This window comes from Vanderwaltozyma polyspora, genomic scaffold, assembly GCF_000150035.1.
Source record: "Vanderwaltozyma polyspora DSM 70294 KpolScaffold1018 genomic scaffold, whole genome shotgun sequence".
In the NCBI taxonomy this organism is placed as follows: domain Eukaryota; kingdom Fungi; phylum Ascomycota; class Saccharomycetes; order Saccharomycetales; family Saccharomycetaceae; genus Vanderwaltozyma; species Vanderwaltozyma polyspora.
In genome coordinates, this window is record NW_001834694.1 from 57,842 (window position 1) to 70,936 (window position 13,095).

At 34.9% G+C, this 13,095-nt stretch overlaps 5 protein-coding genes across 5 annotated transcripts; 2 read left to right on the plus strand and 3 right to left on the minus strand.

Annotated features, from left to right (window-relative positions):
- Positions 1-528: 528 nt before the first annotated feature.
- Positions 529-1,878, plus strand: HFI1 (Hfi1p; the record flags this gene model as incomplete). Its single annotated transcript, XM_001647302.1, has 1 exon — positions 529-1,878. The coding sequence occupies one exon, from the start codon at positions 529-531 to the stop codon at positions 1,876-1,878; it is 1,350 nt and encodes a 449-aa protein (XP_001647352.1).
- A 120-nt stretch (positions 1,879-1,998) lies between these two features.
- Positions 1,999-3,954, minus strand: Kpol_1018p23 (uncharacterized protein; the record flags this gene model as incomplete). Its single annotated transcript, XM_001647303.1, has 1 exon — positions 1,999-3,954. The coding sequence occupies one exon, from the start codon at positions 3,952-3,954 to the stop codon at positions 1,999-2,001; it is 1,956 nt and encodes a 651-aa protein (XP_001647353.1).
- Positions 3,955-4,797: 843 nt separating this feature from the next.
- Positions 4,798-5,325, minus strand: YAH1 (adrenodoxin; the record flags this gene model as incomplete). Its single annotated transcript, XM_001647304.1, has 1 exon — positions 4,798-5,325. One exon carries the CDS (start codon positions 5,323-5,325, stop codon positions 4,798-4,800), a length of 528 nt encoding a protein of 175 aa, XP_001647354.1.
- Positions 5,326-5,708: 383 nt separating this feature from the next.
- On the plus strand, positions 5,709-6,386 carry VTI1 (v-SNARE protein VTI1; the record flags this gene model as incomplete). Its single annotated transcript, XM_001647305.1, has 1 exon — positions 5,709-6,386. One exon carries the CDS (start codon positions 5,709-5,711, stop codon positions 6,384-6,386), a length of 678 nt encoding a protein of 225 aa, XP_001647355.1.
- Positions 6,387-6,686: 300 nt separating this feature from the next.
- On the minus strand, positions 6,687-9,938 carry Kpol_1018p26 (uncharacterized protein; the record flags this gene model as incomplete). The annotated part of the gene is made up of 1 exon (XM_001647306.1): positions 6,687-9,938. The coding sequence occupies one exon, from the start codon at positions 9,936-9,938 to the stop codon at positions 6,687-6,689; it is 3,252 nt and encodes a 1,083-aa protein (XP_001647356.1).
- Positions 9,939-13,095: the final 3,157 nt, after the last annotated feature.

Sequence of the window (13,095 nt, forward strand, 5' to 3'; positions counted from 1 at the left end):
AGAATTGTAATATAATAAATACCTTTACCTTTTACCTTTGCATTACTGTCATCTTGTTCTTGTTCTTGTTCTTTCGAATATCGGTATTATCATCACTAAATACGACATGGATATTTTATCACCGCGTTAAGGCCCAAATTTTGAATTTTACAAGCAACTGGTAAAAATATATCAAAGAGATAAATTGCAATTAAAAGTAAGATATAATTGGTATAATTTGGAATCAAACAGGTCAAGGAGAGGCTCTAATTGAATATCGAGTGTCTGTTAGTGTTTAGGTTGGTCTTTGGTTGCTGTTGGTGGCTTTTTTTTCGGTTTTCTAGTTGGCCTGTTAACCATTAAGTTACGGTTTTAACGAGAGGTACATTAATTGATTAGATTGATATTTTAAACTGAATATTTATAATTTGTCAGAAGCTCTACGTTTTGGTATTGACTTTTGGTTTTATCAGGAAAGTATTTGGGGGAAAGGGATTGTATATATTTGAGGAATTGAAGGGTTTTTAACGGTTTTTCTTTAGGGGAGGTATGTCAGTAGTTAAATCTGAACCTGCCATGTTTGCTAATGATTCGTTGAACGGTCATAATACCCAATTGTCTGGGACAACATCCAATGAAGTGGTTCAAAATAAGCTGTCTAGTGTGGTTTCAACTCCTATACCTACTACTATTATGTCACCAGTAGACCATAATGTGGCAGGCAGTGCGACGTCTGTGTATTCAAATCAAAGAATCGATTTAGAACCTATGATCGAAGAATTCAATACACTTTTAGGTAGAGAAAATTGGGTCAAATATGCACAGGTTATAAGTTTGTTTATGTTGGGGAAACTGTCGAGAAAGGAACTCTCTAATGAAATGGATTTGTTGTTTGTTTCGCCTATTTCTTCAGATCTGCCGACATCATTTAATAAAACTATACGTCGAACACTAATACGACTCCACAATCAATTGTTGTTAGGTATTTTCTCAAATTCATTGAGGGAATCACCGTTAGGTAGAAATGCAGATGGTTCGTGGGGATTCGGCAATGGGAATCCAAATATTAATAAACTCAAAAGGGCTAACAAGCATAATTCTCAAATTGAAATGTATAAAAAAATTGTCATGTCACTTCCAATGCTGGACAGACAAAGGTTAAAGGCAATCACAAAAGAATCAGGGAAAAGAGGTTTTGTATTATGTTCTGTCTTACAAGCACGTTTGAATATGATCCCTAAAGTTCCAATAGTAACAAATCCTGATACTTTGAAACATATTAAGGAAAATAATTTGAAAAGTCCAATCGAATGGACCCAAGATATTATGAATGGATTCAACGCACCATTGGCAACAGATAGTTTTTCTTTACCGGATACAGACTCTTTATATTTGAGAATGATTGGTATCTCCAGAGAGCACGGTCTCGTAGGGGCTGTAGATACTAATTCTGTAGAATTACTTTCACTAGCATTGGACCAATTCTTGAAAAATATTGTTGAATCAGCAATAGATACTGTCAGATATCGTAAAAAAAAGTATTCGGACTTTTATGATTTGGATGATAGTTGTATGTATAAACCGATGGATGGTGGCGCTGAAAATAATAATGATGCCGATGGTGATCCTGCAGAAGGACAAACAATTTCCTTAACTAATGAAGACATATACGAGACATTTACCTTATTCCCAAATTTAATACAGTCAGACAATTCAAAATTAAATTTATCCTCAGTTGGTTTGGTTAATGATGATGAACTGGTTATATATAATAGTACTATCGATGACTTGCCAGATTTTATGGGGGATAAACCTTCATTCACACCATCTGATGATAGAAATGTAGGTACTAGGGAAGAATTAAATTGGTTAATTAAGGATATGCTTACTGAAAAATAGTCTGTTATTTATAGATATTGGATAATTACATAGTTTTAGTTTTGTATTAGATGCATTGTATTAATTGTAAATTGAATATTAATTATATATATTCACTAAATTTCAAGATGATGCTAGTTGTCATTGTTGGGCCTTTCTCTTCTTCTTAGGATTCTTTAATTTCATAATTTTCTGAGAAACATCCAATAACTTATTATTATTTGTTGTGTCGTTCAAATTGAAAACGAAACATGATTTTGTATCAGAAAGTAATTTCTTTAAAATTAATGTTATTGGAGTCTTTTCTGATTCTCCATAAGTAACAGCCTTGTTTAAAGTAGAAATCGTATTTCCATCATAGATTTCAACAAAGTAATAATTTACTATGTTTTCATCAAGATCCGTATTTTTTGGTGTAAAGGTTAATTTCAAAATAGTTATTCCTGAAGGAAGTTGGACTCTCTTTTCAAAAAACGTTGAGGGAAGATCCTCTACACCGGAAGTAATATTTATAATACGTGAATCTAATTCAATTGAATCTTCTTCTATTTTCAATTTTATTTCATTATCTGAATTATCTGAGGAAGACAATAATAAATCTTGAGAAGGAACATCTTCAGAAAGAAAGACATGCTGCAGAGAAATATTGTAATCATGGAGATATTTTGGAAATAGAAACTTGGTTAAAGCAGTTACGAGGTTTGCCCAGGGGAAAGTGCCAACAGATATTAAGTTAAAATTGGACTTATTTTCTAAGCACATATCATGATAGCATTGATACTCTTGAAATAACAAATCATCTTCAGATAGTAAAGTTGATGGTATTAGTCTGGTGAATGAATAAGATTTTGCCACAGCATTATTTTTGCTATCTAAATCTACTGATTCAATTGTTTTCTTTGAATAATCAATTTTATATGACTCTGTTAAGGTTGACTCAGAAAGATAAGCAAAACATCGTATGCTACCTTTCAATTCATCTATAGAATTTTCCAATTTTCTTCTTCTTATTTGTTCTTGTTCCATTTTATCAAACTCTTCATTGTATAATATTTCCTTTTCAAGGGCTTTAGCTTGAACAGATTTCAAATTTTTTTCAGCGGTTTCAAATTCTTTAGACACTTTTTCATAATCATTGTTTAATGGCGATAGTTTATTCTCAAGTGATGCAAAATTTTGATTTAATGATTCTATTTCCTTTTCGATATCAATACACATTTGTACTTTATTATTTATTTCATCCTCCAAATTTTCGTTCTCTTTCTTTAAGTTCTCCTTTTTTGCTTCCAATTCTTTTTGCTCTTTCAATAGGGAAATCATTGGTTCTTCTTTTTGCTTTTTAAAAGTGACGAATTCTTCTGCAAGTTTTGATTCATACTTCTTCCTTTGAGTCTCATTATCAAGCTGTACTTTTTTCCATTCTGCATTTACTTGAACCAATTCGTCTTTAAGATCTTTGATTTCCTGTGCTATTTTTTCACTTGGCTCCATATTCTCTAGTTCTAGTACTTGTCTTTCCCAATTCAATTTCTCTTTGTTTAATTTTTCTTCTAATTCATTTTCTAATTCTTGTACCTCTACAGAATATTTAAATTGTAAATTTGAAATTGATAATTCTTCATTTTTCCTTTGTAATTCGCATTCACCTTCTTTCAAATCCAGCTGAGAGGTTAATTGCAAAATTTCTTTCTCTAATTCATTGCACATTGTCTTCTTTTTAGAAATTTGATATTGAATATCGGGCAATTGACGTTCCTTAATCTGCACAGTTTCCTTTTCTATCTCTGCAATTGCATTTATGAATCGATTAATATCTTTCAAAATCTTTCTTTCTCGTTTTTTAACCTCTTCAATTACATTTGCATCTCCAAACAGATATTTATTCATTAGTCTCATACTTTGGGAAGAAGATGAAGTAGTGGTGGCAGTACTTATATTACCTGCCAGACTTCTACGAGAGACCAATCTATTATTAACATTGTTAGTGACGTCGTGCAACATAGAGTTCCCTAAAGACAGCCTAGCTCGTTTCAATCGTGGATATGAATTTGGAGCCGATGGCGTCGACGATAAAGAAGGTATCTTGGAATTGCTCATCTTTTCGATCTCTGTCTCTCTTTCTCTTTATATATGTATGTGTGTGTATGTGTGTGTATACCAAAAATATCCCTTAGAAAACACAAATTAACGGATCAACTTCAACACCAAAACAAGAAACCTTCAATCTATATGTATCAACTTGGTTTCAAAAATGTTTCAGAATATTTCTTATCTCCAGTGAAGTGCTGTGAAGTGATGATCTTGTTGTATTTACCCAAATGACCCAATTCTAACCTAAAAACAAACACAAAAAACCAATCCGAACGAGAGTTCACCAACAACAGCGTCAACCCTGCTCTTACTCGCCTGTTCCAATTACAACAAGACCTCAATCGTCTCAAAAGTCTCATCCTTCCTTATATATATATAGCTAGATATGTCATCTTTGGTATCAGTTCTTATTTACTTAAGTTTTTGATATTTACTGTAAACAAAGAGAGTCACTAACTACGACATACTATATTACATTCAGATCACGTGCCTCTATATATACAACGCCAAAATGGTAAACAAGAGACTACACCAACCAACCTCGACGACAACGACAGCAATGGTGATACCACATTGACATTGGTTGAACTACATACTAGCTTATTGGTTCACATTGTCTATTTTAATGTTCCATCTATTAGAATATCTTTGTCTTTGAACAATCGATTATTATTTACATGTACAGGAGTGAATTATCATAATTTAAATAATGTGGCTGATTAACAGATGACAGACAAGACAGACACACACACATACTTACAAATGGTGACCAGGTATAGTGGTACCCTGGTTGGATTTTTGTTATGTGGATAGAGTGGCTATGTGCAATGCAGGTGGAACTCTGTACGTTCAGCTGAAATCGCTCGCACTGACGTTTCTTGTCATCGCAGGAAGAGCTACCCTAATTCCATCGATATCTTTAGACATCTTGATTTGACATCCTAGTCTACTAGTCTCAGTAAGACCGTAAGCTAAATCTAGCATATCATTCTCCTCATCTGTAGGTTCAGGTAGAGCGTCGTAATAGTCTGGATCAACGATTACATGGCATGTGGAGCAGGCACATGACCCACCACAAGCACCTTCCATATCCAAATTATGACCTTGAGCTATATCTAACATGGTTTCACCTTCTGCAACTTCAAAAGTCTTCTGGGCGCCATCCTTCAATATAAAAGTAATCTTCAATTCCTCCCCAGGATTAGGTTTCTTTAGGTGACCATGTTGTAACAAACGGGTGGTGGAAAACGTAGCATTCGTTGGAAACCTATTCAAAGTGTATCTACCGACAAGTAACGATTGAGAACTCGTTTTAAGCAACCCACAGGAACCACTAAGACTTCTCCAAATGGGACTCTTGACCAAAAATCTTGACATCTTTTTGCAATATAACTAAAATGACTCTTTTGCCCAACCAATAATCAACCAAACAGAACACACTCGCAGTGGAAACAATGTTTATAAAACCAATAACACCTATCTAAAACTCTGATCAGGTCAACAACAAGCTGTCTTATGCTATGTTTCTGGCTCTGCTTCCCTCTTTTGAACTGATACTATCCAACATGAAAACTGTTCCACTTTTCTATAAGCTTTATATTAAATTTAAAAATATCAATACTTAAAGTTAACTAAAATTAAAAGTTACAGCTCAGTTAAAAGGAGAGTTTTCAAATCAAATAGAGATAGAGTAGGCAAGAGGTGTTATTGGGAGGGGTTTTCTGGTAGCTTTTCGTTATATATAAGGATATTTCAGCAATATGAGTTCACTTTTGGGTTCTTATGAATCAGATTTTAAGATTACTTTTGATCAAGCTTTGTCAGCTTTGAGTTTGGCTGCTGGTCAACCAATACCTCAAAGGAATGCTTCTTTGAAGCAGATAGAGCAACAGCAGGATGAGCTGCTGGATCTGGTGGATCAGATGGAGATCGAGGTTAATAATAGTGTTTCCGATGTACAAGAACGTGCAACTTTTAAGTCAAAACTTCGTGATTACAAGAAAAGGGTTCAATCAGAGTTAAAGGAGCCATTACAAAAAATTATGGATGCAAGGGATAGAGATTTGTTATTTGGTGAAGCTGCCAATGCAGCAGGTTTAGAAAATGATGGTTCATATATGGATGAAGATCAGAGACAGCAGTTATTGCAAAATCATTCTATTTTACAAAAATCTGGTGATAGATTAAGAGATGCCACCAGGATTTCAAAAGAAACTGAAGGTATTGGTGCACAAATTATGAATGATTTAAGGTCTCAAAGAGAGACTTTGGAGAATGCAAGACAAACTTTGTTTCAAGCTGACTCATATGTGGATAAAAGTATGAAAACTCTAAAGACAATGAGTAGAAGACTTGTTGCAAATAAATTTATTAGTTATGCAATTATTGGTGTCCTAGTACTTTTAATATTATTAGTATTGTTTTCAAAATTTAGATAATAGATAATATTGAAATTAAAATTAAAAATAAAAATAAATCAACCAATATATAAATAAATACGTAGATTGTATGACAATTAATTATAGTATTTTTTTAATTAATAACCACGTAATAACTCTAATTAAATATAGGTATTTTAGCATAAGAACTATACAAATATACCACATATAAGATTAATAAAGATATTTCTGCATTGAATGGATATCGATCAGATTATATAAAGAAATAAAAATAAAGGTTAATAAAAGTAATAAAACTTATAATCATAACTAAGGATGAGGAGGGACATGAAAATTTCATTATTGGCAGGAAAATTCAGTAGCAGTAGAATTGTATGAACCGCTTTCCAACTTATCATCAAAGGTCAAGTTACGGACTTGTTCCTTCAACTTGTTAATCAACTTGTTTTCAAAAGCGTGAGCATCATCACAACCTTCATACACGGACAGGTGCTTATGGCTACCACGAGATTCCATACCTTCTTCTGAACCAGCACTGGTAAATGGAGTCAAACCAGTCTTGGTGCCACCAATTCTATGTTGATGCTTTTCTTCTTCAGTCAATTCAAGAACAGCAGCGGTGAAGTTTACCAAAGATTTGGCACTCTTACGTCTACCCTTTCTGAATTTGTTTTGACTTGTTTCAGAAGCAGAAACTTCAGTTTCTGTGCTGATAGAAGAGACAGAACCAAATGAGTGCTTTGATTTGGATAGACCGTGATCACTAACCCATTTAGAAACTAATGTGGTCCAACCACATTGGTGAGAAGCACCTAAACCTCTACCAGTGTCACCGTCGAAATATTCATAGAAATGAACCAAGTCCTTGAAGTAAGGATCATTGGATAACAAATCCTGGTAAGGACCTTCGTTGACAGCACGTTCACCCTTGTCATCTGGGATGAACAGACGAATCATACGGCAACAGATTTCTTCAGCAACCTCGGCCAAGTTCAAGTATTGGCCAGAACCAACTGGACATTCAACCTTGAAATCGGAACCGTAGTATAAGAAATACCTTTGCAAGGATTCAACAATTAAGAAAGATGTTGGGAACCAAATTGGACCTCTCCAATTGGAGTTACCACCAAACATACCAGAGTCGGATTCACCTGGTAAGTACTTAACGACATACTCTTGACCATGGACGTCCATTCTGAATGGATTTTCTTCGTGGTATTTAGACATGGATCTAATACCATATTCAGACAAGAATTCGGTCTCATCTAACAAACGTCTCAAAATTGACAACAATCTGTCCTTGGTAACCAATGATAACAACATTCTTTCACCAACACCTCTCTTGGTCATAGAAGCAATGTTTCTGTCAAAAATCTCTGGTCTGTTATTAATGAACCAATCGACTCTCTTCTTGAAACCTGGGAATTGTGTCAATAAGTGAGGTTCTAAGGTCATTGAAGCATACAATGGAATCAAACCGACTAAAGATCTAATTGGCAACTGTTGTTTGTTACCATCACCCCAAGAGATAGCATCATAATAGAATTGATCTTCTTCATTCCATAAGTTAGCTTTGATGACTTCTTTACAACTTGAACCGTTCAATTCAATCTTATATTCATAAGACATAGAATCACTAATAAGAACGAAATGTTCGAAGAACTTCGAGGCAATATCTTCATAAGCTGGATTATCTTTGGCTAATTCCAAAGCAATGTTCAACATTTGCAAAGAGAAGAAAGCCATCCAACCAGTTGAATCAGCTTGTTCCAAAACACCACCAGTTGGTAATGGTTCGGATCTGTTAAAGATACCAATGTTATCTAAACCTAAGAAACCACCTTCAAAGACATTGTTACCACCTTGATCCTTACGGTTAACCCACCAAGTAAAGTTCAACAACAACTTTTGGAAGACACGTTCTAAGAACTTACGGTCCTCACGGTTGTATAAGTTTCTTTCAATCTTGAAAACACGATAAGTAGCCCAAGCATGAACTGGAGGGTTGACATCATTGAAATTCCACTCATAAGCTGGAATTTGACCATTTGGATGCATATACCACTCTCTTGTTAATAAATCTAATTGCTTCTTAGCAAATTCTGGATCAACCATAGCTAATGGAATACAGTGGAAAGCTGAATCCCAAGAAGCAAAGAATGGATATTCCCATTTGTCTGGCATGGACAAAATATCCTCAATGTACATATGTTTCCAATTCTTATTTCTACCATTGGCTCTGTCCCTTGGAGGTCTTGGCAAAACGTTTGGATCACCATTATACCAGGCGTCATACGTCAAGTTATAGAATTGTTTAGTCCACAACAGACCAGCAAAAGCTTGTCTTTGAACTTTTCTTAATTCTTCATTAATTGGAAGTGGTGTAATTCTCCAGTAAAAGTTATCAGCTTCTTCTTCACGGTTTTCGAAGATAGTATCAAACTCATCTTCATCAATGACAGCCAAGTCTTCAATGTGGAAGAATTCCTTTTTATGTTCATTGGTGAACTTATATCTGACGGTGACATATTCACCTGGTGGAATGTTCTTGAAATGGTATACAGCACCTGCCTTAGTACCTTCGTTGTTTGGGTTAACAGTGTTTTCTTTGTTACCTTTGACAATATATTCTTCAAAAGCATCCTTACAGTAATCAGCAGGGTTCTTCTTGTCGTTGAACAATTTAACTAAATTGGATTCATTCTCAGTGAATAACAATTGTGGTTCGACATCAGGAGCCTTGGTAGCATCTGCATCAGATTCATCTCCGAATCCACCTGGAGAAGGTTGGAACAGGATTTGACGGTCTGGATACTTTTCATGGTTGACATGAACCAAGTTAGTGGCCTTAGGATCTCTCTTTAAGGAAGGCTTCTTGAAAGAGTTCTTCTTTTTATTCCAAGCCCAGGTGTTTCTAAAGAAAACTTGTGGCATGACATAAAGTTCACCGGAGTCCTTTTCACTTCTGTTGTAGACGGTGACTCTGAAATTCAAATCATCAGGGTTATCATCACCTTTGGCCATTTCAAAGTAGACATCGAAGTACTTGTTGTCGTTTCCATCTTGGGAGTCCTTGAAAAGACCATCGACTTCATAAACCTCGAATTCCTTATCTTGGTAACCACGTTTAGCGTTTTCTTCAACCAATTGTTCGTAAGGGAATGCCTTCTTGAAAGGGTACTTATACAAAGACTTCATGTAAGCATGGGAAGGAGTGTTATCCAAATAATAGTACAACTCCTTGACATCTTCACCATGGTTACCTTGATGACCAGTCAAACCGAATAATCTTTCCTTCAAACGACTATCCTTACCATTCCACAGGGCAACGTTCATACAGACCAATTGTCTGTTATCTGAGACACCAAATAGACCATCTTCACCCCATCTAAAGACTCTAGCATTAGCGTGATCAAATGGGAAGTTGTTCCAAGCGTCACCATCGTGAGAGTAATCTTCACGAACAGTAGCCCAACTTCTTTCACTTAAATAAGGACCCCATTTATACCAGTACTTCTCATGGTTTCTTTCTTGAGCCAATCTTTTTTCTTCGACAGTAGTGTCGACAAATTCTGATCTGAAATGGTTCATCGTTATTTTTATTTCTAATTTCTAAAATGTATTCAAAGGATTAATGTTTTTTTTTATCCTGCTTCAGCCCAATTCTTCTCAATTGAATTGTGTGTTGTCAGTGACTTGAACTATAATTTATCGTCGTTGCCAGTAATTAGTATCCCAACAATAGCAGTCAAAAAGTTAATAATATTCAGTGAAATATTATTGTATAAACTACCATAAAACTAGGTTTCCTAACAGCTGATACTATCAATAAAATTATCAACCCCTGATAATATATTTGTATATATATATATCAATTGTAAACTGGAGTATATATTAAACTTGCCAAAAAGTTTTAATTATAGATACAGCCACAAGTGTGAAAGAGAGTTCTTTTGCTTCGATTCAAAGTCTATGTGACAGCAGTTCGACAGTTACAAAAGATGACGGTTCGAAGCAATTGGGAGAGACAAAGCAATGGAATGGAATGGAAGTGAATCGATAGATATCAGTATATGGGAAAAAATGTACACATATTTATATGTGAATTAAAAGAAAACATTTTCCTACTTTTTTACAATCATATTGGGATATTAAATTGGCATTCAACCTAATCCAATCTAAAAAGCAGTCTAAAGGCAGTGGCAGCAGTGTCTAATTCTCAACCATCCCCTTCATCTAAAAGTAGTTAAAGAGTTCCCTAGTACATAAAAAAGGAGAAAGAGACAGACAGACAGACAGAGAGTAAGGATGGATGAATTAATTAGTAGCCAGTAGCTTTTCCTGTTGTCGTCATTATAACCTGGCAATTGCGATCGCTAGCAAGCAGAGAGGACAAGAGAATATACTAGACAGAATATGCAAACAAACATAAAAGTGTATATTGTATATAATGTAGCTACAAGTTTAGAAATTCTGTAATAGATGTCTGCATAAAACTCTCAGTCAGAATAAAGAAAGGCCTTAAAATGTAGCCTTAAAGTTAGGCTTGCACTTGCACTTGATGTCGAGTTAAGCTTAGAGTAAGAGTAAACTTGAAGTTGAAATGGAATGGGATATCGACAATTGATACCGTCGATACTCGACGTCTAACTTGCAGAAGAGTGCAGTGTAGAGCACCAGTCCAGTAGAGTAGAGTGTGTGTTTGAGCCACTTAAAACTGAAAAAAATATAATAATTAATTGGACGAGGTAGGATAAAGGGAACGTATCAAACACATATGCCATATACTTTGTAAGTAAGTAAGCAGGTATAAGACATACATAGAATGGAACGACGTTCTTTCTTGAAGGTAGCCGCTATATCACTCTTGTTGGGCTTGGTTTGGTTTGGTTTGGTTAATGCATGCCCCTTGTCCCCTTAACTTCGATTTCCACTTGGCTGCGTACTGCTTCGTACTGCTGCTGCCACTCCAAACGTAAAAAGTAAAAAGTAACAAAGTTCGAAATGAACAAAGACAACACAAGACCAATTCGACTCGACTCAACTCGACTCCCAATCCAGTCCAGTCAATGGTTTGATACCGAAATCATCAACAAAACCACATTGTATCCACATCCGAGAGCAACACCAACACCAACACCAGCAAGAACAAGAACAAGAACAAGAACAAGAACAAGAACGTTTGGTTAATAAAACAATAAAATTAAGGGCAACAAGGAAGAAAGAAAGAAACAGAGAGGTGTATATTATTGAAAACGAACATGTCTACAGGAAGTTTCTTGTTTTCTGTTCTGATCACTATAGCTCTCAGACTAAGGAAGGGTTGAGGTTTGAGAGAGAGAATACAACTAAGAAAGAGAATTGGTTTCGATTATATTATACTGTAACGTTAACGTTACACAACATTTACATTACGTTAGTTGATCTCCAAAACCGATTACCCAAGTTTTCATTATCAAGCAATCAAGTGTATCAGCAAGTTCGAATAAAATAGTTTACATAGTTTTTGTAATTTCATTGTCTTGGTCTTTGCCTTGGTCTTTTGCAGTTCGAATTCGAATTCGAATTCGAAATGGGAAACTTCCCTTCCTAAACCGATTCATCATCGATATAATCAATAAAACACTACAAGAGTTATTCTCATTGTCATTGTTAAGTTGGCGTGTTATGTTTTGTTAACACTTTTTACAATCGATTTGTAAGTGTATTCTGTGCTTATCATGCCAACCTATGGCTATAGGTTATTTCTTAACGAACAAGGGGTCAAGCAACCCAATTTGTGTAAAACTATCCCAAGCCAATTGCTCTTCCAGTGTCGTCGAGGCTTCTGTTTGTTTTTAAGTAGGCTCCTTGTCGGAACACTGTCTTTTCCTTTCCTTATACAGTTTATAGTACGATAGCTAGAACATTTATGTATTATCTCTAGGGGGTGGGAGGGAAAGAACCATATGGGAGGTGGTCGTGGTTGTGGTTGTGGATGAAGGGGTGGTTTTTGAAGGGAGGGGGCAAAGAGCATATGGGTTAGTGAGAATACACCACTAATACTAATTTTACATCCACCCACACCATACCATACCATACCATACTAGACCAGACCATATTTTCAACCTTAAAACAGGTGTTACCTATACCAAAGTCGTAATTGTAATTGTAAATTATTATTATTAATTATATAATTATATAACTCTCTATATATCATTGGTTGGATTGGAAATTTTAAATCTATACACTTCACAGTATATGAATATCATATGTACGTTTGTCAAAAACTAGTAAGCAAACAGGCACACAGACGGGCCCAGTTTTATGTAATTATTATAAACTACAAAGCAATAAATTCATTCTTGCAAAATTTCATTTCATATTCATGTTTAATTTACAGTTGTTCGATTTGTCGTTATGAGTATATATGACATCGTCTTAGCACTTAGTTATGTGCAATTTGATTGTCTAATCTGAAACTTGGCCTTTTTAAAGAGATAATTGCAGTTGCTATCTATTAAAAAAAAAGTGATCGATACACAATTGAGTATGTAAAAACATATATATATATAAATCAGATGGTTTCATGGATCCAATGGATTGCTAGATCCAGTGCCATCTAATTGTAAGTGTTCAAGTGTATTTTTAAATCTTCAAAAAAAAAAGTCAAAAAAATGTCAAAAAAAATGTCTTTATAATTTAATATATCATATTCTTGGAGGTACTTGATATGTTATAGTGATGCATGTTAAAATGTAAAAAAGCT